Source organism: Aotus nancymaae, unplaced genomic scaffold (assembly GCF_030222135.1).
Source record: "Aotus nancymaae isolate 86718 unplaced genomic scaffold, 86718_ANA_hifiasm-v0.15.2.pri h1tg000059l, whole genome shotgun sequence".
In the NCBI taxonomy this organism is placed as follows: domain Eukaryota; kingdom Metazoa; phylum Chordata; class Mammalia; order Primates; family Aotidae; genus Aotus; species Aotus nancymaae.
Window position 1 is genome coordinate 70,090,514 of NW_026988473.1, and position 26,441 is coordinate 70,116,954.

General features: G+C 36.9%; 2 protein-coding genes and 1 pseudogene across 3 annotated transcripts in view; 2 read left to right on the top strand and 1 right to left on the bottom strand.

The window, feature by feature from the left end:
- HIKESHI (heat shock protein nuclear import factor hikeshi) overlaps positions 1–6,296 on the top strand; it is a 31,098-nt gene extending 24,802 nt beyond the window's left edge. For both annotated transcript variants that reach the window (XM_012469482.2, XM_012469483.2), the window contains exons 4-5: positions 5,163–5,281; positions 6,216–6,296. In XM_012469482.2, coding sequence (XP_012324905.1) covers positions 5,163–5,281; positions 6,216–6,270 — 174 coding nt within the window. In that variant the 3' untranslated portion in view covers positions 6,271–6,296. The remainder of the gene's footprint in view (positions 1–5,162; positions 5,282–6,215) is intronic.
- Positions 6,267–26,441, top strand: part of CCDC81 (coiled-coil domain containing 81) — a 70,196-nt gene continuing 50,021 nt past the window's right edge. The window contains exons 1-2 of the mRNA XM_012469476.2: positions 6,267–6,347; positions 9,199–9,304. The gene's annotated coding sequence lies outside the window, so the exon portion shown is untranslated. The remainder of the gene's footprint in view (positions 6,348–9,198; positions 9,305–26,441) is intronic.
- LOC105728934 (RNA-binding protein EWS-like) lies at positions 12,831–14,985 on the bottom strand (annotated as a pseudogene).

Genomic DNA, 26,441 nt, shown 5'->3' on the forward strand with positions numbered 1-26,441 from the left:
CATGTGCCACCACACTCAGCTAATTTTTTTAGTTTTATTTTTTTTAGTAGAGACAGGGTTTTGCAGTGTTGGCCAGGCTGGTCTCAAACTCCTGATCTCAGGTGATCCACCTGCTTTGGCCTCCCAAAGTATTGGAATTACAGGTGTCAGCCACTGCACCAGGCCTATATTTTGAAATAAAATCAAGCTATTTAATGTTTCTGTCACCTCACACAGTCATCATTTTTTTGTAGAGAACACTTAAGATCTAATCTCTTAGCAAATTACAAGTATATAATACATTAATAGTAACTGTAGTCTCCATGCTGTACAATAGATTTTCAGAATTTTTTCATCCCGTTGAACTGAAACTTTGTGCCCTTTGACCAATATGTCCTCATTTCCCTTTCCCTTCCACTCTTCAACACCTGGCAACCATCATTCTACTCTCTGCTTCTATAAGTTCAACTTTTAGATTCTACATGTAAGTGAGATCAATCATGCTGTTTGTCTTTGTGTTCCTGGCTTATTCTACTTAGCCTGTTGTGCAGAGGAAAAACTGGTGATGTAGGAGAGCAGGGAGAACTGCTAAAGCATTGTCCTCGAGTAGAAATGGCAGCATAGATCGAGGTGTTGACTTTAGACAGGATAATGGATATGTGGGTACAGATTCAGGAGGTTGGTAGATGTGATGAGAACTTGTGCAGGCACTCTCCTGATTTCTTCTTGCTTAGTGAAATAGAAAGGAAGATCATTAGCCAAGACTGAGGTATTAGAAATTGAAATAAAAAAAGACTATTACATAACTAGCAGAGGACGAGTGAATGGATTAGGGGAACTGTATGTGTTTGCCTGGCAATATAAGAGGTGCACTTTTGAAGGTTGTGGTCATGAATTTAAAGATTTGTCACATCTTTGAAAATGTACTTAATTGAGAATGACAGACTCTGGGTCCCAAAAATGTTTTTTTCCCATAATTTTACAAATCAACTGCTGTGCTGAAAACAAGCTATAAAATAATCATAGTATCCTGTGTAGACAATATTTAAAAGGGGTCTGGAAAATACATATTAAAATGTTGTTAATCTGGAGAAGAGTAAGAAGCCTTTTTTACCGTACATGTTTATAAATTATTTGAGTGTTTTAAGTAAAACTATGTTTTTAATTAAATGTATTATGAAATATTTTAAATACACAGAAAGTAATTTATACATTCCACATGTAGTTATTATGTAACTACTCTGTACCAGGCATTTCTAAGCACATATAGATACATACAGGTCCATAAAATACAGTAACACCTATCTTTATAGAGCTCTCTTTATGATGGGGTATATATTAAGACTTCCATTGCCGCCTGGATTTAGCTGTTATATTTTGTCATATTTGCTGCTAACTTTTAAAAAAGAAATTAAGGCATTATTGGTATAGCCCACTGCTGCCTGCTTCTCTTCCTCCTTTTTACCTTCTTTTTATATCTTTCCTAGTCATATTTTAGTACTTAAAAAAATTCCCGTGTATCCACTAAATAGGTATAGTACTATCTGTATGTGTTTGAACATGTTTCTAATTTAATTACTTAGTTACTCCAAATTTTTATGAGCATTACATGTATTTGGTTTAGGCAAATAGTTTTATGTGTGAAAAAGCTGTCCTCTGTTACGACTTTACATTCTACTTCTATTCTGCTCCTCAAAAGCTATAATTTTCAACTCCCCTCCCCTTTCTAACCTATTTTTCCTAGTGTCTATTATTTTCATGTATCAGAAAAAAAAAACTTGCTTAATCTGTTATTTACTTTTTTCTGGTACAGATGTTTTCTATTTACTTACAAATAAGACATGATGAAACTCTCTCACTCCCCTGCTTCCCAACATGTACACACTACTTTTCTCCCCACCTTCTCAGTATACATTTTTGTTAAATCAGTATTAAAAGTTTACAATATTATGAGAAGGTAAATATTTTTCAGAACTGAGCCATGTGTGGTACAACGATTACATTTCTTTTCTTGTATAATTTTTCGTTTTTCCTTGTGGTTTCATTTTCCTCATTTTTTTTCCTTTGCATAGATTTCTGTTTCCACTTCTAATTTATGCTTAAACTCTACCAAGTGTAAATTGTCATTCAGTTTATTTAAACATACCAGTTTTAAATTGGTCTTGGAAACACTCCACTTGGAACTCTCTTTATTTCCTTTTTTTTTTGAGACAAGGTCTCCCTCTGTCACCCAGGCTGGAGTACAGTGGTGCAATCACAGCTCACTGCAGTCTCAAACTCCTGGGCTCAAGCAGTTTTCTCACGAGTAGCTGGGACTACAGGCAAGCATCACCAAACCCACCTAACTTTTTAATTTTTTGTAGAGATGGGGCCTCATTATGTTGCCCAGACTGTCCTTTCTTTTTTGTTCCACTGTTGACTATTCTCTGGACCTGCTGTATAGCTGTAAACAAGGTTATTATTTCCTTTCACCATTACTATAGAAATTATTTTTGTTTGTCTTCTGTGTTTAATTCTTTGTTTTCTGGTTCCTCTGTTTTTCCTTCTTGTTGATTTATTTTGTATGTTTTAAAAATGAGTATAAATAGTATTCTGTACAACTTGCTGTTGTTCACTCAACATTATTTTTAAGATTTATCTATGTTGATACATGAAATAGACTTTGTTTTGATTGCTGCATAGTGTGCCATTGTATAAATGAGCCACAGTTTTTTTCATTTCATTTTTCATATGTTCTCGCTGATAGTAATCAGACCTTTAAAATTTTGCCAAACCGATGGGTGAAAATTAGAATATCATATTTAGTTTATATTTCTTGATGATGAGTGCTGTTGAGCATCTTTTCACACTTCTGGGCTGTGTTTGTATTTCCTTTTATAGGAATTGACTTTATATGTATTGTCCAATTTTCTATTGTATTGCTTTTGGCACTTTTTAAATTTAGTCTTTTGGGAAAAGAAACTAAGATGCCTTTATGTGTTCTGGATAATAATCCTTTGTAAACCACGTTGCATTTTTCTCCTTCTAGCATGGTGCTTGTCTTTTTAATACTGCTTATCGTGGTTTTCCATACAGATATACTATATTTGTATATGAATTTATTGTTTCTTTTATGATTTGTGGGTTTTTTAATATTTGAGAAATCCTTCTGTACCCTGATATGTAAGGGTTGTGTGTGTGTGTGTGTGTGTGTGTGTGTGTGTGTGTGTGTGTACAGGTGGGGTCTTGCTATGTTGGTTCTTACAGCCGTGAGGTTGAATTATGTTTGTGTGCAGTATGGGAAGGGAATTAAACTCATTTTTCCCCTTATGGAAAACTAGTCATAGCCCCATTAATTGAGTAATTAGTCCCCCTTTTTTTTTAACCATGAATAATAGCATCTTTGTCATATATGCTTAGGTTTATTTCTAGACTCTCTCTTTTATTCCAATTAGTTTATTTGCCTGACTCTTTGCCAGTAAGTCTTAATAATCTGGTAGGTCAAGTTCTTCCTCATAGTCATCAAAATATGTATAGGTATTCTTCATAATAATTATATCAGCTTGTTGAGTTTCATGACATAGTATTAGCTTGTCAAGTTTCATGAACAACCTTGTTGGAATTTTGTTGGATTTATAGGTTTAATTTGGGGAGACTTGGCTACCTTTACCTCCTTGTCTTCCCATATGTGACATGGCATATCTTTCTATTGAATATATATAGGTTCTTTTGTTTTCTGTCTTTCAGTAGTCTTTATAATATTTCCCGCAAAAATCTTAATAGTTTGTCTTAGCATTTTTTTCTAGGCATTGGAGAAAATGCTTTGTTTATATTCCGAATGGAATCTTGTTAAAGTTACACTTAAAAATTATTGTCACTGGTGTGGAGAGTTGCTGTTAATTTTTTTTCCCCTTATATTGATCTTTTCGTTGTGACTTCAGTCTGGGTACACTGGCACATGCCTGTAATTCCAGCACTTTCAGAGGCTGAGGTGAGAGGATTGCTTGAGCCTAGAATTTTGAGACCAGCCTGGGTAACATAGTGAGACCCCATCTTTATAAAAATAAAAAATTATCCAGGGATGGTGGTACATGCTTGTAGTCTCAGCTACTTGGGAGGCTGAGGCAGGAGGATCACTTGAGCCTGGGAGGTCAAGGCTGCAGTAAGCCATGATTGTGCCTCTGCATTCAAGCCTGGGTGACAGAGTGTGACCCTGTCTTAAACTGATAGTGACTTTACTAAATTTTTGATATTAATCAAGTGCCTTCACAGTAGAGGCTCTTGGATTATATTGCCTTCATATTAAACAACCAAATTGAAAAAACCTAATAAGAGCATTTCTCTTGTGTAGAGAAGGGAGAGCATAGCTGATTTTGTATTTTTGAGAAAGTGATGCTGGAAGGATTATATTTACGTGAGTAGAAGGTAGTATTATCTTTAGAAGTTCAGTTATATTTAGGGTTAGTACTTAAGCCCATTTGATTCTCAGAAAATATGAATTCATTTACTTCTAGCTTCTACCAAGGAGACTTGGAATATAGTAGTGAATCTGATCATTTTAGAGTCAAGGAGAAGACACAGGTTAGAAAACAGAGGAAACAGTATAGTGTTGGCTTTATCTTGTTTCCAGCAATGGAAATAACCAGTTGTTCCTTTATAATAAGTAAACTCTTATCTCTCTGGCAGGTAAAAGACTTCTTAGAGATGATTACTATTTTATATGAGAAAATATTGGCCAGGGTGGTCTCGATTAAAAAAAAAAGAGAGAGAAAATAGGTTGATTTGAGGAGAGTGACAGTTGAGGAGGGACATAGTGGATACAGATGTGGAGATGAAAGAAAATATTTTGAAGAAAAATATTTTTCTTTTTTTTCCCCCAAAGTGCGTATTTCACAATGTCATTATATGTATGTTTACTCTTAACTTGCTTTTTTCTTCATTTATTTAATTTTATTTCTTTGAGACAGGGTTTTGCTGTGTTGCACAGGCTGATCTTGAACACCTGGCCTCAAGTGATTCTCCTGCTTCAGCCTCCCAAAGTTTTGAGATTACAGGCATGAGCCACCACACCCAGCCCACTTTTAGCAGTAGACTGTCTTAGAACTGTCAGTCCTTAGAAACAAGTTAATATGAGAATATTTTTAATTTAAAAATACTGAGTTCTAAATGAAGTATAATCCATTCATCTATTATTAACTTTTCAGTTCACACAAAAGATGTTGGACAATTTCTACAATTTTGCTTCATCATTTGCTGTCTCTCAGGCCCAGATGACACCAAGCCCATCTGAAATGTTCATTCCGGCAAATGTGGTTCTGAAATGGTATGAGGCATTGTCTGTCTCTAATATTATGGCTTTTCGTAATTGAGTATCTATTTTGCCTGTGAATATATTCCTTTTTTGACATTTAAACATAGTCTTTTGTGAACATCAGCAATGCATGCTATTAAAGTATGTACTATAGAGATCTGATGAGAAACAGTTCTTACCCTATTTTGTTATATAGTAGCCATTATGAATTTATAAAGACAAGAAAACATAATTGCCTATGTTTTAGGGACCACTATTAAAGCTTATAAATATTTGTTTATTTTCACTTAGAAGTACCATCTGTGAGACTTGAAATATCAATTAAAACTTTTTTTATGTTGTTTTGAAGATCTTGATCTACAGTAAACATGTACCTTTAGGGTATAAGAGTAGTTTATACTGCACCCTAAACATGAATGGCTAATGAATCTATTTTCCAACTTTCCCATGTTCTATAGATATTTCTTTTCACTTTGAATATCCCAGTGGTGGGAGGATGTCTAGGAAGAGTTTCTTGAGAATTGGTACCATGGTGTAGCATGGAGAGCACTGGAATGCACTAGGTTTGAATTTTGGCATAATGTAGCTATATGACCCTGAGCTAACTTCTCTCATCTGCTGATCTATGGAATGAGGGAATAGAGTTTAATTCAATTTTTTTTCTTAGGTCCCTTGTAGCTCTTAAATTTGCAGAAGATAAACAATTACTAAAATTTTTTACAACTTGTGCTCTCTGATAAAAGCTAATCAAAACTGCCCCCATATTTAAATTCCTATGCTTGCTGTCTTTTTATAAGAATAATTAATTTCCAGATTATCTTTTTAGTTTTTCTATAGCTTTTTAGAAATGACATGTAAAATTGTTTTGGATAAGTCATTTGGCAGATAATGAAAGATTCTATTTTAATTTTCTTGTGAATGTAAACATGTGTGTTTTCTTTTCCAGGTATGAAAACTTTCAAAGACGACTAGCACAGAACCCTCTCTTTTGGAAAACATAATTTGAATAAAATAATTTTTAATGGCTTCTGAAATTTGTCATGTTTTGTAGATAACGACTCCATCTAAAAGTATGAAGGTAAAGGATCATGAAACCTAAGTTTAAAAACTACTTAATGACTGAAGCTTAATTAAAATCTTTATTAAAAATTAAAAACATCAAAAAATGAAAAGACGTTCATCATTAGTGACTTTTTTTCCCCTTAAGCTTAAAATACTATTCAGAGGCAAAACATTTTGTTTTGGCTATGGTTCATTTTTTACTTAAAAATAAAGTCTATTTGCAACAGCAGTGTGCCAAGTAGCATTGCATGTGTAATTTTTTATTTAAATGAAACTGGTTTGCTGGAGTAGTTAACTTCAAATTACCTATCTCAAAATTTGGGAGACTTGAAAAACATGAAATATACATTTTTAAATATGGAAAAATTTTCAGGGACTTTTTCCTTAAGATTACCAGTTTTTTCAATTAATACAGGTTGGCTGTCACTTTTTATATCTGCAGGTTCATACATGTTTAATTAAATTGTCATATGGGTGAGCTTTTATTTAATACTGGTAAGCATTTATGTGTAGAATACAAGATTCTTCTTGTTAATGGATGATTGTATTAGTTCATTTTTTGTTGATTATAACAATACCTGAAATTGGGTAATTTATTTACTTAATTTTTTTTTTTTTTTTGAGATAGGTTTTGCTTTGTTGCCCTGGTTGGAGTGCAGTGGCATGATCACAGCTTGTTCCAACCTTGACCTCCTAGGCTCAAGTGCTCATCCTGCCTCAGCTTTCCATGTAGCTGGGACCACAGATGTGCATCCCCACACCCAGCTAATTTTTTTGATGTTTTTGTAGAGACAAGAGCTTACTATGTTGCCCAGACTAGGCTCGAACTCCTGGGCTCAAGCGATCCTCCCACTTCAGCCTTTCAAAGTGCTGGGTTGGTAACTGACTAATGAAAGGATTTTTTTTTCCCCCTACAATTATGGAGACTGAGAATTCCAAGGCCAAGGGCCTCCAGCTGCTGAGAGCCTTCTTGCTGGTGGGGAGACTCTGAAGAGTCCTGAGGGAGTACAGGGTATCACATGGTGAGGGAGCTGAGCATCCTTTTGTGCCAGCTTAGATCACTCTTCCTCTTTTTATAAAGCCACCAGTTCCCCTCCTATGAAAACTTACTAACCATAAGGGCAGAGCCCTTATGATGCAGTCACCTTCTAAAGGCCCCACCTCTCAGTATTGCACATTGGGGTTAAAATTTCAACGTAAGTTTTGGAAGGGACAGATATTCAAACCATAGCATTATTGAATCATGAGATTTGGCAATGGCTACACATCAGCTAATTGCAGTACAATTTCCAGAAGCAAAATGATTATTCACCTACTAGAACTTGTATCTGGGAACTAGATTGCCAAACCCAAGCTGAAAAAAACATCCTGAAGTTCAACTGTGCCTCTTCTGCAGAGTCAGGTAACCTCTTCCTTTAGCCTAGTCAAAAAATGTTCCACCTTCCCAGTCATTTTTATAGTACAACAGGAAGTACTAAGTAAACAAAAACTGTTCCTTGGCTTGCTAAGAAAAATAACAAAAGAATATGTGATTGTTCATGATAATCTTGGGTAGTGAATTTAAATTAGTTTCTTGGGCTTCCAGAGCAGATGATGGGAGTGAAATTTTGGGCCACATTTTCTAGTATTGTTCTTACTTTTACAATAGTATCTTGCACAGTATGGATAAGGAGTCATTACTTCTGGGAGCTTTCCTGAGTAACCTGCCTCATTTTGGAAGTTTCTGGTTATTCTCAAGAGACGTGATACACTGGAAAGAAAAGGGTTTTAAATATCTGAACATCTAACAATTAGTCTATGTATGTAAGATAGGTTTGTATATAGGAGGCAGGTGAAAACAGTGTTGACATAAGTAATACTTAGTGGGTTACAGGAGATACTGGGAATATAAATATTTATAACAACAGGAGTGAGCCGATAATTGTTTCCCTGAGGTTGGCATATTCTCAGAGGAGTTAAATGGTTCCTGCAGACAAATCTGGAAAATCTGGAGAAAACTGACTAGGGCAGTGAGGATAGCTCCAGCATTTGTCCCCTGCCTTGGTGAGCTTGATTCTGTCTGCTGACAGTACTATAATGATTGTAGCAGAAGTATTTTTGTTTGGTTTGGTTTGGTTTTTTGCTTTTTTGAGATGGAGAAGTATTTTTTTTGTTTTTTTTGAGATGGAGTCTTACTTTGTCGCCAGACTGGAGTGCAGTGGCATGATCTTGGCTCACTGCAGCCTCCGCTCCTCGAGTTCAAGTGATTCTCCTGCCTCAGCCTCCCGAGTAGCTGGGACTAGAGGCATATGCCACCCCACCCAGCTAATTTTTGTATTTTTAGTAGAGATGGGATTTCACCATGTTAGCCAGGATGATCTCAATCTCTTGACCTTGTGATCCGCCCGCTCGGCCTCCCAAAGTGCTGGGATTACAGGCATGAGCCACCATGCCTGGCCTATATTTTTGTTTAAGTAAGGTAAAGATCTAGTTTTTACAAGAATGAAGATTGAGGTTAATGATAAGAAGAAAATTCACATATCGAAAGGGACCTGCGGGAATTAATTGGCCTCCTCAAGAATTTAAAGAACAACTTTTTTTTTTTTATGGTGGAATTTGAAAGATTGAGAGTAGCAATGGTTTGAGAAAACTGCTCAAAAGTCTTGCATTCTTTAGGTAGCCAAAAAAGACCATAAAGAGTTAGGTATAAAATGATAAACATGAAAGAATATTGAGAAACCTTTAGGCGATCTCTAGGGAGTACCAAATTGGAATAAGCAGAAGAGGGAAAGGAGCAAAGATATCAGAAAATTAATTTTCCTTGTTGGCTTGTAACCATCCTTGCTGCCATGCTGTCTAGTTTATATTGTCATTTGTTTGATTTAAAGGTCTTGATTAGTAGTCTTCCACCAAAGATGTTAGCTTCTGGAGGATTCCTAAGAATCACTGATTTAAGATCTCCTGATGAAGTGGTTGTCTGGCTGTCTGGAGAAGGTACTGGTCATTTAGTTGGGGAACATAAACCCAGTGATCATCATCTTGGAGTTTACTGCCATGCTAGTTGTTATAATATCTGCTAAGCTAATTTTTCATTGAGGCCAGTTTTTCTCTGATGTCTCTTCCAGTAGACTAAGTTTGCTGATAGTTGAGGATGTTGCAGACAATAATGTTTTCTAGAATGAAGGAGAGTAAAATCCACTATTGAGGTACAATACAATTTATCAAAAATGATTATTAGAGTACAACATTATGGAAAGTATAGACAGTGACAGTTCTCTTGGTCTGTAATCTCATAAAGTCTATCTTTTTGTAGACAGTTATTGTGTCAGTCTTTACATGAACATGAGTGTGTTTCTTTTACCTGAAATGAAACAGTGAAACATTTTTATCAACAAACTTTACCTGTGCATAATTAACATGAGAAGGCTAATCTCTTGATTTGTCAAGTTTTCTTTTTTTAAGTTTTATTATTATTTTTTTGAGACAAAGTCTTACTCTGTCGCCCACACTGGAGTGCAGTGGCATGATTTCAGCTCACTGCAACCTCTGCCTCCTGGGTTCAAGTGATTCGCATGCCTGAGCCTCCCAAGTAGCTAGGATTACAGGCGCCCACCACCACCACCATATCCGGCCAATTTTTCTATATTTAGTAGAGATGGGGTTTCACCATGTTGGCCAGGCTGGTCTCAAACTCCTGACCTCAGCTGATTCACCTGCCTTGGCCTCCCCAAGTGCTGGGATTACAGGCATCAGCCACCATGCCTGGCCTTAAGTTTGATTTTTTTAAAAAAAAGCTTTTAAAATGGTTTGGGATTAATTAAAATGTGTAGAGTGCCAAACAAACAATTTTTCCTATTGTCTTTTCTTCCATAATGTGAAGGAAACCCAAAGAGTTCAGACATAAAAGACGTCTTCATAGTCTTACTATGCCTGAATTTTGGAAAGGTGAAAATTACAAAGAGTTGTCAGAGGAGATATGAATGTTAGTCAAAAATATCTGGCCAGGTGTGGTGGCTCACGCCTGTAATCCCAGCACTTTGGGAGGCCGAGTAGGGCAGATCACGAGGTCGGGAGATTGAGATCATCCTGGCTAACATGGTGAAACCCTGTCTCTAATAAAAATAATAAATAAATAAATAATATCTAAAGGTGGCTGGGCATGGTGGCTCAACTCCTATAATCTCAGCACTTTGGGAGGCCAAGGCAGGTGAATCACTTGAGGCCTGGAGTTCAAGACCAGCCTGGCCAACATGGTGAAACCCCATCTCTACTAAAAATACAAAAATTGGCCAGGCATAATGGTACATGTCTGTAATACCAGCTACTCGGGAGGCTGAGGCAGGAGAATCAGAGTTGCTTGAACCTGGAGAGCAGAGATTGCAGTGAGCCAGTATCATGCCACTGCACTCCAGCCTGGCAACAGTGAAGCTCTCTCAAAAAAAAAAAATTGTACATGTGCTTTTTAAAAACATATTATATATATATATATATATATATATCTCCAAAGATACATGTATCTCTCCAAAGATATATATATATATATATATATATATATATCTTTAAAGGCAAGAAGTGGTCTCAGCTGATAACTATATTCAGCATACTAGTGAAAATAGTCAATATCATTTACCATCTGTGCCCAGTGGATTCATTATTTAAAAAAGCATTTTTAAAAATGCTTTTAAGCCACTTTTTGAAAAATTTACTGAATAAAATAGAGATATAAAAGAACTTTATTAGCAATTTTAAATTAAAAAATAAGCATACATAATATGTTTGATGTTTCCATAGTTTTGATGATATATGGACCTGATATGAGCAATATCTTAATGCAACTACTCATCAACTGTCATACATGAACTTGGAACATACTCATCTTGTACATGCTGGTTCTAGGTTTCAAACAGATCTCTAATAGCTTCTACCTTATCATAACTTTCTAGTCCTTCTTATACTTTCAACATCAACAGGCAATACTTGAAGAATTAGTTGAAAACTGACAACTCATAATTTTGTAGAATGTAGGACAGGTGTCTTCTAAGCTCCATAGTTGTAAAACCTCTTTATTTTAGATTTATAGCAAGCAATGAAAAATGTTCAAAGATTTTTTTATTTCTGCATATTCTATATTTCTTTTTTTTTTTTTTTAGATTTCATATCCTATTGGTATGTATACAGCAACCTCCTATAATTGACAGACTTTATGAGTGTGTTTGTGTTTTTAAAAACTGCCAAAGTGTTGTTCAAATTGGTTTATCTTTTTACATTTTCACCAACAACGTATGAGAATTCCAGTTGCTCCACATCCTCACCAACAAGTGGTACAGTCAGGCTTTTATAAGTTTGGCCATTATAATAGGTGTGTAGTGACATCTACTATCCTATTAATTTGCATTTCCTGAAACAATCTTTTTATGTGTTTATTTTATTTTATTTTTTACAACGGAGACAGGAAGGAATAAGGGAAGAAAATCACAAACAAACAGCCAACCAATATTTCATTTAAGTCTGTGAAATGCTATGGCCAGAACTGTGTTTTCAGTGGGCCTACTGAAATGTAGGAGAAAGGAATTGAGAAATAAGGATGGAAGGAAACAGGGAGGAGGGTGAAAGAAAATGGAAGTGAGCAAGAAAGCAGGAAACATCCACTCAAGAAAAATTGTTCTTTGGCAACAGGTACATCTCTATGCAAGTCAGCGTGGCTTTTTTCCTCTAACATGATTTTAAAAGCTCTCTGAAAGCTCAGAGAACAGAAAACACACCTTGGTGACCTAGAAGTATAGTCATCTTTTTTGACCACCAGATGGTGCTTTACGTATAGATAGGAGGACAAGGATCCTTAGAACATTCCCAAACACTTGCATGTTTATGAAGCTCTTTTACTTAACAATCATTCAAGATATACTGGGGAAATGCAAGCCCAGATGAGGGATTCCTAACTTAGCTGTACAGATAGGCAGGGGAAGTTTTGCTTACAACAGCTGAGGCTTGTGCCGAAGGACCGGATAGAGATTGGGAGGGGAATTCCAATTTAAGAACAAACCACCAGAAGTAGAGAGGCTTGAGAAAGCATATTGCCTTCTAGGAATCACAGGTGGTGGACTGAGAATGGACAGTATTTGAGGTAGAGGAAACTGAACAAAGGTATGAAAAATGTACACACAGATTTAGATTAAACTATGGCTATTCACTTGTTGAGCTTGTTATTGGGATTGTCTCAATTCTACATCATATGACCTGACCTTGGAAAAGTAGGCTGTTTGGGACTCTGATTCTATCCCTCAGAATACTCACTGTTTTCCTTAGCCAGTCCTTGCTCTTTAGCATCCCCATTTTCTTTTCTTTTTTTTTTTTTTTATAAACATTTGGAATTTTATTTTAAAAAAAAAAAAAAACATCACAACCATGAACACTGTTACAGTTAGAGGCCCTCTTGGTTCTCCACAATGATACTGAGCATGCTCACAAGGGGTCCCCATTGTTAAGTCTTAAACAACCATTTTTTAAAAGAAGGAAAAAAAATTCCGCACACTACCATTTAACTTGTTTTAATGTTTCTTCAGAAATGGTGAAAAATACTAAAGTACAGATAAGGAATAATCATAATGTTGTGGGCAACATTATAAATATGGAATTATAAATTTAAAACATTTTCTGGTTTAAAAAATAAATCTGGTAGTCAATGCAGCTCTGCGGGGTCTCTGCATCTAATAGGGCCGATCTCTGCGCTCCTGACGGTGCTCGCCTTTATCCATTTTTCCAGGTCCTCCATGTCCTCCTCTTCTTCCTCCCATCTGTTCCATCAAAGGTCCAGGGGGCCCCCCAGGGCCACCTTGTCTTCCTCCACCAAAGCCACCTCAGTCCATGCCCTGGCCACCACGGAAGCCACCTCTGTCTCCACCACGGCCACCTCTGAACATTCCACCGGGATCACCACGATCCATGAGGCCACCTCTTCCTCCCCGCATGCCACCAGGGCCACCTCTGCCATGATCACCACCTGGGGGCGGGAAGGGTGGTAGGAGGAAGCCTTCAGGCTTTGGGGCCTTACACTGGTTGCACTCTGTTCTCCAGGCAAAGTTCTGGTTTTCACAACCCGGATTGGGACACTGCCAGTCTCCAGCTCGGTGCTGGACGTTTCCTCCTCCGGAGGGGTTCCCTCAGGAACCCTGGAGTCCTCTGGGAGGGGAGCCTCCTCTATCTCCTCCATGGCCTCCCAGTGACCCATGGGTCCCCCAGGACCTCCTGGGCCTCCTGGACCTCTACGGAGTGGTGGTGGCATCCCTCTGCCCTCACGGGGTGGCATACCACCCCGCATACTGTTCATTGGAGGCTTCTTCCGAACAAGAGAGACTTGTTTGCTCCCTTGAAAGGAGACAAGTTTGCTCCCTTGAAAGTCTTTACTGTCAAACCACTCCATGGCAGCCTTGCAGTAGGTGGGTCTTCATAAGATACTGTGGCATCACCTTTGGGCTTTCCTGTTTCCTTGTCCAGGTGGATGTGGATCATGTTGCCCAGTTCTCTTGTTCATCTTAACAACCCCACACTGCTTAAAGAAGTCTGCCACATCATCTAGAATTACATTATCATTTAATCCTTGTACATAAATTGCACTGTTGTCAGAATCTTCATCTGGATCTACAGGTGGGCCTAGATCAAGATCTGGTCCTACGTCCATGAATCCACCAGGCTTATTGAAGCCATCTCACTCTCCAGAGCCCATTCCACCGCATCCTCCTCCCCGCCCACCTCTCCACAATCAAATCTCCCTCTTCCCCTGCCCTGGTTATTAGAGCCACCCAAGCTCTGGTTCTCTCCTGGTCCGGAAAATCTTCCAGACTCCTGCCCATAAACACCCATGCTACTGGGGTGGTCCTGTCGAATGAACTCTGCTGCCCGTAGCTGCTGCTCTGTTGGCTATATTGACTTGGAGCCTGGCTGTAGGATCCAGTTTGGGGTGGGTAACTAGTGGGAGGCTGCTGCCCATAGCTGCTTTGTTGACCATAGCTACTCTGCTGTCCATAGCTGCTCGGTTGCCCATAGGTGTTCTGCTGAGAGTAACTGCTTTGATCATAACTAGTCGGCTGTGTAAAGGAATAGCTGGTAGGAGGGTAGGATGGAGGTGCGGTGACTGGCTGCATAGGGTAGCTCCCAGGTACCTGGGGATAACTGTAGTTACTCTGTCCATATCCTAGGCTGGGCTGGTTGTAACCTCCTGTGCTAGATTGAGGTTGACTAGTCTCAGTGGGCTTGTTACCATCCTGCGGTCTTGTAGGTGCAGTGGCTGTTGGCTGCTGCCCATAGGCTGGATAAGCAGGCTGAGTGCCATATGCAGACTGAGCTGCGTAGGAGGCCTGGGTGGTGGTGACTGTAGCAGTGGTGGTATCATAAGCACCAGTGCCATACCCCTGGACAGGCTGGCTGTATGCCTGGGGGGAAGTTGGAGTAGTATAACCAGTGGGAGGCTGTCCATAAGAAGTTGCACAGGCGGTCTGCCCATAAGTTGCAGTGGTCTGAGCCTGGGTATAGCTAACATCAGTGGGCTGTCCATAGGTTCCATAGCTTTGTTGCCCATATGCCTGGGTGGTCTGTGCATATCCTTGAGTGGGCTGGGTGGTGGAAGCACCCTGCTGCCCTGCAGCTTGGCTATAGGTACTGTAATCCGTGGACGCCATTTTCTCTCCTCGCATCCCCATTTTCTTATCCTTTTCTGTGCTAGAGGTATACTGAAACTGATTCATTGCAAAACTGGTATTACATTAAATATGCTGAACCTCAAATGTTTTTGGAACACTTAATACTATACAGAGTAATATGCAAAAGTGGCTGGGCATGGTGGCTCATGGCTGTAATCTTAGCACTTTGGGAGGCTGAGTGGGGCGCGGCTCATGTGAGGTCAAGAGTTCTAAAACAGCCTGGCCAACATGGCGAAACCCTGTCTCTACTAAAAATACAAAAATTAGCTGCCTGTAATGTCAGCTACTTGTGAGGCTGAGGCAGGAGAATAGCTTGAATCCAGGAGGCGGAGGTTGCGGTGAGCCAAGATTGTGCCACTGCATTCTAGCCTGGGCGATACAGCAAGACTCCATCTCCCCCACCCAAAAAAAGGGCAAAATAAGCAAAAGCCCCTATTCTATAACACTGATGCATCTGTTTGCATCTTATTCCATGATTTAAGCAATCATTATGTATTCTGTCCTTATAATGTATCAGATACTGTGTTAACACTTTACATATATCTCACTTAATCCTAATACAATCTGGAAATATAATAATACACATTTTATGGATGGTGAAACAGAAACTCAGAGAAGTTGAATAGCCTGCTCAGGGTTTCCAGAATAGCTAAATTAAAGGCCTAGGGTTTAGTTTTCCACTAAAGATTCTCATGGCTGGCTTCTTTACAGCATTCAGGTCTCTGCTCAAATGTAGTCTTAGAAAAGCTACATTAATCTATCTGAAATAGACACCTTACTGTGCATCCAATTGTCCTGCCTAATTTTTCTTTGTAACTTATTATATTATTTATATTTGTATTATCTGTATCTCCTACTAAACTATGATCTCTGTTAGGGCAGACTCTTGGTTGTATTCGCTGCTTATTACCACACTACCCAGACCAGAGCCTGGCACATATTAAGGAGCTCAAAAATTTTTTCTTGAAGAGGAATTGACTCTTAGACCCAAACTGTTAGCCACTGTGCTATATTTTGTCCCTCGATAGGATTAAGAAGGTTTACATTTTGAATAACCTGATACCAAAAAGCATGCTGCATAAAGCCTATACATGGAATGTGCCAAATGGTATGTACAATGCCAGTCTATAGCTTTTAAACTTCGAGTTTAATTTGTATACAGTAAAATAAATACATCTTAAGTATGTATGTATTTTTACAAATGTATACACTTTTATAACCAATCAAGATATAGAATATTTTTTAGCCCCCAAGGAAGCTCTCTTGTAATAACTCACAGTCAATACTCGGTTTTCATGTGTTGACAAAATATACGTGGTTTTCCTGTGTTGACTTTGTATCCAGAGATAAATATTCTGACTTCTATCACATAGGTTAGCTGCTGGTTCTTGAGCTTCACATAAATGCAATCATATAGTTTGTACTCATGTCTCTCTTCTTTTGCACACCATAATATTTTGGAGATTTATCTGTGTTCTGTATATCAGTGGCAGTTTATTAATTTGTTTATACATTCACCTGCTAGTGGATGTTTAGGTTGTTGCCAAGTTTTGGTTATTAAGTATAAAGCTGCTTTAAATATTCTTGTATAAGTTTTTACAGACATACGTACTTATTTTAGGGGGCATATACTTAGGAACAGAATTGCTGCATCATAAGGTAGATGTTTGTTTCACTTTGTTTTCTGAAAAGTGCTGTTCAAGTGTTTTGCCCATTTAAAACACTTTCTTATTAATCTGTAGAGTTATTAATGGATATAATCCTTTATCAGAGATAAGTATTGCAAATACATTCTCCTACTTTATAATTGCCTATTCAATTTACTGATAATGTATTTTGATAACAGAAGTTCTCAATTTTAATGAAGTCAAATTTATCAATTTTGTCTCTTAAAGTTAGTGCTTTTTCTGTAATGTTTAAGAAATCTATTGTCTACCCCAGAGTTGTGAAGTTATTCTGTTTTCTTCTAGAGCTTTATTGTTTCAGATTTCACAGTTGGGTATATGATCCACCTTCAATTAATTTTTGGATTTGGTGTGAGTTAGAGTTTCTTTTCTTTCCCATATGGATATACAGTTGTTGAAGTACCATTTAATAAAAACATCATTTCCCCACTGAATTGTAGTAACACCTTTGTTATAAACTAAATGACTGCATATGTAGGGGGTATTTCTAGACTCTGTTTTGTTACTTTGGCCTATTTGCCTGTCCTTGCACCAATATCACACTGTCTTAATTACTGCCGCTTTATAGTTAGTCTTGAACTCTGATGGTAAACTTTTCAATTTTATTCTTCTTTAAGATTGTGCTTGGCTATTTTAGGTTCTTTGCATTTCCATATAAATTTAAGATTTATCCTGCTGAAGTTGACCACATATTTCACCAGGGTTTTTAGAGATTGGGTTTGCATTGAATCTACTTATCAAATTCGGGGAAATTGACACCAATTTTTAATCTTTTGATTCATACACATAATATAGCTCTTCATTTATTTACAACACCTTTAATTTCTCTCAGCAATATTTTGTAGTTTTGACTATTATTAGCTTTATGGAACTCTTCTTAAATTTGTTCCTAAATATTTGATTTTTAAATGTTACTATAAATTACATTTTAAAATATTTTATTTTCTGATCATTTCTTGATAGTATATAGAAATATACTTGGTTTTCATGTGTTGACTTTTTATCTAGAGAGCTTGCTAAATTAATTCTAATAGTTTGTATAGTTTCAGATTTTCTGGCTTCACAATCATGTAATTCATAAATGAAGATAGTTTTACTTTTTGTTTTTAATCTTCATACCTTTTATTTCTCTTTCTTGGCTTGTAGAACTGTCTGGGACCTACAGCACAATGATGAATAACAGTAGTGGTAGTAGGATCCCCATCCTATTCTTGACTTTGGAGAGAAAACTTTAACCATTGATAATGACACAGCTACAGGGTTTTATTACTAGATAACCCTTTGAGATTAAGGATGTTTTATTCTATTTCTCCTTTGTTGGAGATTTTTTTCTAAAATCATCAATGCATGTTTAGCTTTATCAAATGTTTTCTTCACTTATTAAGATGATTTTATTCTCCCCCTTCCCCCAATATTATTCTGTTAATGTGGCGAATTATAATAACAGAATTTTAAAATGTTAAATCAACCTTTTATTCCTGGAGTAAATCCTTCTCTGTTATGGTATATTATGTATTTTTTTTACATTCCTGGAATCCCATTTATTGATATATATGTTTTTTTGTTTTTAGAGACAGGGTCTTGTTCTGTTACCCAGACTGGAGTGCAGTGGTGTGGTCATAGCTCACTCTAACCTCATACTCCTGGGCTCACCTGATCCTCCCACATCAGCCTCCTGAGTAGCTAGGGCTACAGATGCATGCCACCACACCCAGCTAATGTAAACAATTTTTTTTAGAGACAGGATATCACTATGTTGCCCAGGCTGGTCTCAAACTCTTGGGCTCAAACAATCCTCTCACTTTTACTTCCCAAAGTGCTGGGATTACAGGGATTAGCTATCACACCCTGCCAATTTATTGATATTTTGTTAGGATTTTTACATCTATGTTCAAGAGAGATTCTGGACTATAAATTTTCTTACTTGTAATGTCATATTTTGGTATCAATGTTTTGCCAGTCTTTGAGTTCAGAAGTGTTCTCTCTTTTTTTAATTCTCTGGAATAGTTTGTGTAAATCGCTATTATTCGTTCTTTAATTTTAAGTAAGAATTCAGCATTAAAGCCATATAAACCTGGCATTTTTTTGCAGGAAAGCTTTTTTTTTTAAATAAACATACATGGAAGTAATTTGCTTTGTTTATGTCAGCACAAAGTCAGTCATTTTCTTTCTTTCCTTTCTTTTTTTTTTTTTTTTTTTTGTTGAGATGGAGTCTTGCTCTGTCTCCCAGGCTGGAGTGCAGTGGCACAATCTCAGCTCACTGTAACCTCTGCCTCCTGGGTTCAAGTGATTCTCCTGCCTCAGCCTCCCAGGTAGCTGGGATTACATGTGTGAGTCACCATGACTGGCTAATTTTTGTATATTTAGTAAAGGCAGGGCTTTGCCATTTTGGCCAGGCTGGTCTTGAACTCCTAACCTCCAGTGATCCACCCTTCTTAGCCTCCCAAAGTGTGGGGATTACAGGCATGAGCCCACCATGACTGGCTAATTTTTGTGTTTTTAGTAGAGACAGGATTTTGCCATGTTGGCCAGGCTGGTCTCGAACTCCTGACCTCCAGTGATCCACCTTTCTTGGCCTCCCAAAGTGCTGAGATTACAAGCGTGAGCCACTGTACCTGGTCTACTTAGTCATTTTCTACGGCTAATTTCCTTGGTCAAGGTAAAAGTTATTATTATATCTTAAGTAATATATTTAAAATTTATATAAAATAATAGCTATAGATATGTCTTTGTATTAAGAAAGTTAAAAACTATCAGGCTCAGGGGCTCACATCTGTATTCTTAATACTACTAATATTCTTTAGTAGAAATGGTGAAAGCCCATCTCTACTAAAAATATAAAAATTAGCTGGGTGTGGTGGTGCGTGCCTGTAGTCCCAGCTACTCAGGAAGCTGAGGCAGGAGAATCACTGTAACCCAGGAGGCAGAGGTTGCAGTGAGCTGAGATTGTGCCATGGCACTCCAGCCTGGAAGACAGAGTGAGACTCTGTCTCAAAAAAAAGAGGAAGTTAAAAATTGTTAATCCTCAAACTTATCCTTATCAGATTTTGTTTCATGTATTTTGAGGCTTTGTTATTAGGAGCATGTATGTTTATAATTTTTATGTCTTCTTGATGAATTGAGACCTTTTTTTATTATGAAATGACACTCTCTGGTAACATTCTTTGCTCTCAAGTCTAATTTGTCTGATATTAATACAGCCTCTCCAGTTTTGTTAGTTAATGTCAGAATGGTATATTTGTTATCACCCTTTGAGTTTTAATCTATTTATTTATATTTAAGATGTATTTCTTGTAGGCAGCATATAGTTGTGTTAGGCATTTTAACCAATTCAACAACCTCTGACTTTTAGTTAGGGTATTTAGACCATTCATTAGACCATTTGTATTACATTTAGGTAATTTATATATCATTAACATTGATATGATTGGGTTTAAATCTACCATCTTGCTATTTGTTTTTTATTTGTTTAATCTGCTTTTTGTTCTCTTTGTCCTCTTTTTCTGCCTTGTTTTGAACTGAATATTTTTTTATGACTTCATTTTATCTTCCTTGTTGGCTTATTTGATACAAGTCTTTGTAGTATTACTTTAGTTGTTAACTACAGGGTTTATAGTATACATACTTTATCACCATCTATCTTGTGACAAATTTTGGTAATTACTTATTTAAATTCTTTTTCTGTCTGCAAGTTTCTCTCCTCATTCAGGGACTTCAGTTATAGGCATATTGTCTCCTTATAGTTGTGCCACAGCTAACTGATATTCTGTTTTTCTTTTTTTAAGTAATTTTTCTCTCTGTAGTTCATTATGGATTTTTTTTTTTACTCTTTCTTCAAGTTCACCAATCTTTCTTCTGACACTAACTCATCCAGTGTATTGTTTTCATCTCATGCATTGTAGTTTTAATCTCTAGAAGTTCTTTGTTTTTAATATCTCCAATGTTGCTACTTAACGTTTTTAATCTTTTATTTTTGCTTCTTGAACATATTAACTACTAATATGATAACTGTTTTAATGTTCTTGTCTACTAATTCTATTATTTGTGTCATTTCTGAGTAACTTTTAAGTTGAATGATTTTTTTGCCTCATTATGGATCATACTTTCCTGCTTGCTTGCATGCCTGGTAATTTTTTGTTGGATATCAGACATTATGAACTTTACCTTGTTTGGTTCTTGATACTTTTGTATTCCTGTAAGTATTATTAAACTTGCTTTTGGGATGCAGTTAAGTTACTTTAAAACAGGTTGGCTAAAAGGGAGTTTTAGGTCTTCCTTCTAGCTTTATTGGGAAGAACTGAAGCAGTATTTAGTCTAAGGTTAATTTTCCCCACTACTGAGCCAAGATCGTTCTTTGTACTCCTACCCAACACCCCATGAATTATGAGGTTTTCTACTCTGGCTGTTGGGAAAAGGTACTTTTCCTGGATCTCTGTGATCTGTGGACACTGTTAGCTCTCATTGTTTTCGATGGTTCTTTTCTCTGGTCATGGGTAGCCTCCTCACCTGCTTGTACAAATCAGTACTCAACTGTATACCTTAGGGGACCCTCTGAAGATCTCTGGAACTTTCTCTGTGGTTTTGTAGTTTTCTCCCATCCCTGCATTGCAGTCTGAAAATTTTCTCTAGGCAGTAAGCTGAGGCAATTGTAGGATTTACCTCATGTGTTTCCCATCTCTCTGTGATTCCTTTGTTGCCTGATGGCTTATTCTGATTTTCTAGTTATATATTTTATTTCTACATGTTAAAACCTTGAATGATATAGTTATTATTGCTTTCAATAGTCAATTTTGTTTTATCTATTAATTTACCCTCCCTAGAGCTGTTCATTCTTTTTTCCACTTTCATATTCTATCTGGTATCATTTTCCTTAAAGCCAAAGAACATCCTCTGCTTTTTTCTTAGATTTTATTTGCCTATTTTTTTTTTTGACAAGGAGTTTCATTCTTGTTGCCCAGGCTGGAGTGCAATGGCACGATCTTGGCTCACCTCAACCTCCACCTCCCAGGTTCAGGTGATTCTCCTGTCTCAGCCTCCTGAGTAGCAGGGATTACAGGCATGTGCCACCATGCTTGGCTAATTTTGTATTTTTAGTAGAGATGGGATTTCTCCATGTTGGTCAGGCTGGTGTCTCGAACTCCTGACCTCAGGTGATCCACCTGCCTTGGCTTCCCAAAGTGCTGGGATTACAGGTGTGAGCCACTGTGCCTGGCCTACCTGAGAAATTTTTGAAACTTTTTTCTTGACTTTGAAAAATATTTTTTCTGAGTATAGAATACAAGTTTGGCAGTTTTTTCTTTCAGCACGTGAAAGTTATCATTACGTATAGTCTTGTACTTGGATGCCTTAATTATGATGTCAGTGGATTTCTTGTGATTGTCTTTATTCTCTAGTTGCTTTTACGATTGTCTTTTTAATATTTGGTTTAATAAGTTTGACTTTTATGTACCTACATGTCATTTCCATTGTATTTATCCTATTTGGGGCTTGCTAAGCATCTTGAAGATTTTATTAACACCTTTCATCAATTTGGAAAGTTATCAGCCATTTTTCTCAAATGATTACTTCTTTCCTATTCTTTCTTCTCTTCCTAGAACTTCATATATTTCACATTTCTTACTGTGTGAGGTTCTTTTTACCTTTTTCCTTTTTGAGGTGCAATTTGGATAATTTCATTAAGTTCATTTGTCTGGATATATGTTGTTTTCTGTCTACTGTCAAAATCCTCAAGTAAGTTCTTTACTTTTTAGTCAGCTTATGAATTAACTAAATTTTATTTAAGTTTGCACTCCTAGAATTCTGTGTTGCTTCTTTTAAAGAAAAATCCTCATCAAGATATATACAATAAACTGCACCCATTTAGAGTGCACATTTGGATGAATTTTGATAGCTGTAGACTCCTGTGAAATCACTGCCACACTCATGATACAGAATATACCCATTACCCCCCAAATATTTCCCATTTCCCCTTTGCAGTTCATTTCTCCTTCTGATCCTGGCCCCAGCCAATCACTGATTTGCTGGACTCACTATAATTTAGTTTGCATTTTCTAGAATTTATATAAATGAAATCACACAGTATATATTGTTTGTGTCTTGTTTCTATCAGCATGATGATTTTGAGGTTCATCCATGCTATTACCTATGTCAGTAGTTCATTCCTTTTTATTACTAAGTAGTATTACTTTGTGTTGAGGTACTACTACTTGTTTATCCATTTTCCATTTGATGGACACATGGGCTGTTTTACATTTTTGGTTATTGTGAATAAGGCCACTATGAAGATTTGCGTTTAACACTTTGGGTATGAAGATTTGTGTTTAACACTTTGTGTGAACCCTTTTTTTTTTATCTACAGGTTGAATGCATAGAACTGGAATGGCTGGTCATATGATAAGTGTATGTTTAACTTTATAAGAAACTGCCAGTTTTTTGAACTACATTTAACTACCTTTAGAGTACCTTTAGAGTTACATTAACACCTTTAGAGTATAAACTCCAATTGTTCCACATCTTCACTAACATTTGGTATTATCAGTCTTTTTAACTGTGGCCATGCTAATGAAGTGGTGTCTCACTGTAGTTTTAATATATGTTTTCCTAATGACTAATCATGTTGAAAACCTTTCCATCTGCTTCCTGGCCATTTGTATGTCTGCTTTTGTAAAATGTATGTTCAAATATTTGTCCGTTAAAGAAACTGAATTATCTTATTATTGAGCTTTGGGAGATTTTAAAAAAACATTTTGTATAACAGTTGTCAGGTATTTGTAGTGTGAATATTTTCTACTATTCTGTGACTTTCCTTTTCATTTCTTAATGGTGCCTTTAAAGGGCAAAAATTTTGAATTTTGATAAAGTCTAACTTACGAAGTTTTTAACTTTTTTTTTTTTTTTTTTTTTGTGAGACAGAGTTTCGCTCTTGTTACCCAGGCTGGAGTGCAACGGCGCGATCTCGGCTCACCGCAACCTCCGCCTCCTGGGTTCAAGCAATTCTCCTGCCTCAGCCTCCTGAGTAGCTGGGATTACAGGCATGCGCCACCATGCCCAGCTAATTTTTTGTATTTTTAGTAGAGACGGGGTTTCACCATGTTGACCAGGATGGTCTCGATCTCTTGACCTCGTGATCCACCCGCCTCGGCCTCCCAAAGTGCTAGGATTACAGGCATGGGCCACCGCGCCCAGCTCAAGTTTTTAACTTTTATGATTCATGCTTTGTGTCTTTAATATTTGCTTAACCTCAAGACCACAATATTTTTATTTTATGTTTTATTCTATAAGTTTTATATCTTTTACTTTTAGATTTAGGTTTATGATCTACTTTAATTTTTGTATATTGCATGAAGTGAATTGGCTGACCAACTTATCATATATTGCCTAAAATAACTTATTTTACAATTTTTACAAATATATTTATTTATCAGTATTCTCCATTTTAAAAAATAGTCAAGAGGCATTCTTTTGTTTATAGACTATACATTGGGTTTTGCCTATTTAAAGTCGTATAAACTTATGGTAAAATGGGGCAAATACCTGCAGGCTTAGAATTTTTGGAAGCCAAAAATTTTTACTTTTACCATTATTTCTTTAAGTTTATTGGGATATACTATTAACATTTATAGTCATTATTCTTACTTTAACAACAAACAAGGCTCAGAAATATTAATATTTTATTCGGTTATAAACACAAACCTATTTATGTTAATACTAGACTTGAGATCAGATCTCCAAATGCCAAATTCTTCACTTTAGCTTATGTGAAATGGAAAAAAGGTACAAAATGTTTATAAGAGGGGTAGGTCAGATGAGTATAGCTTAAATATTAACTTTCTCTTCTATTTCTAAATAGATAATGTTATATACATGGGTATCATTATCATATTTATTATTCATTGACAACATCTATTAAACATGAAAAAGCCCTATTGTATGGCTTTTATTCTGCAAAGAGTCCAGGTAGAATAGTGATAGTGTGTTGTGTTAACTCCTACTTGAAATGGTCTATTTTCAAATAGTCTGACTTGATGAGTTTTCTATATTTTTTCTTTGGGAGATCATTCCACAGCTTAATGTCAAGATAATCTCATTTATCACCTTAGCTAATTTACTTTTCTTCATTTGTGTTGTAAGAAAATGAATGCATCTTTGCAGTTTCATCTGTCAAAAGCATCTAAATAGCTGTCATTCAATCACATTAATCATTTTGTAGCCAGCCTCCCTGTGGTTATCTTTTCAGTTATTTGGTAGCCTTCCCGCATCTCTCTGAGAAATTTCTCTGATTAGTTGTTATCTGATATACGGATTACTTATATAATGAAATTCAAACTTCTTTTCAATATAATACAGAAGAATATAGTAGTGATTAGGTCATCCTCTTATTCAAGGCCTTAAGGAACTATCTATACCTTCCAAATAAAGTTCAAGCTTCTTTGTTTAGCATTCAGGCCAATCACACCAGTTAGAAGTTGATATAGTTTGAATATTTGTCCCCACCAAATCTAATGTTGAATTGTAATCTCCATGTTGCAGGTGGGGCCTAGCAGGGGTGTCTGGATCATGAGGGCAGATCCCTTATAGATTGCTGCTGTCCTCATGATAGTGAATGAGTTTTTGCGAGATCTGGTTGTTTAAGTGTGTGGTACCTTCCCCCATCCACTCTCTCTCTTGCTCCCGCTTTCGCCAGGTGATGAGCCTACACTATGAGTAAAAGCTCACTGAGGCTTTCCCAGAGGTTGGGCAGATGCCAGCACCATGCTTGTACAGCCTGCAGAACCATGAGCCAATTAAACCTCTTTTTAAAACAAATTACCCAATCTCAGGTATTTCTTTATAGCAATGCAAGAATGGCCTAATAGAGATGTAATATTCCTCCCCCTGAACTCACATGACACTATCTTCATACCTCAAACATGATATTTAACATATGCTACGGTTGGGTATTTGTCCCCTCCAAACCTCATGTTGAAATTTGATCCCCAATGTTGGAGATGGGGCTTAATGGGAGGTGTTTTGGTCATGGGGATGAAACCCATGAATAGATTTATGACCTCCCTAGGTAGGGAGTAGGTGCTCACACAATTAATTCCTTAGAGCTGGCCGTTAAAAAGAGCCTGGCACCTCCCCTACCTGTCTTTTGTTTCCTCGGTCACCAAGTGATCTCTGCATAGCTGGCTCCCCTTTGCCTTGGCCTTTTGCCATGAGTGGAAGCAGCCTGAGGCCCTCACCAGATGCAGATACCCAATCTTGAACCTTCTAGCCACCCTGAATTGTGAACCAAAGACATCTGTTTTCTTTATAAATTACTGTTTCTCAGGTAGTCCTTTATAACAACACAAAATAGACTAAAGGTAACAAATCTTTACAATACAGTTGCAGTTGTACAAACTCATAATTTATGTGATTCAAGTCTAAGTAAAACTTAAAGAGAATACTTTAAATTGAAATACTTCAGTTTTAACTACCAGTTTTGTATCATTCAGGTTCAATCAGAGAAGCAGAACCTGTAAGAGTGATAGAAAATATAAAATTTATTACGAACACTGGGCTCTTACATAGTTCTAAGAGTTGGTTAACTCATCTCTGTCTGGTGTTGGCCTCTGTGTCTGGTGTAGGGCCTAAAGCTGGCAAGGCCAATAGGAAGAAAAGATGGTCATGAACTGGGGAAGAATAAGTAAAGATTAGAACTGGGGAGAACAATCTGGAACCCACAAATGAAATCGCCTTTGCAAAAATTACGACAGTGAGAAAAAT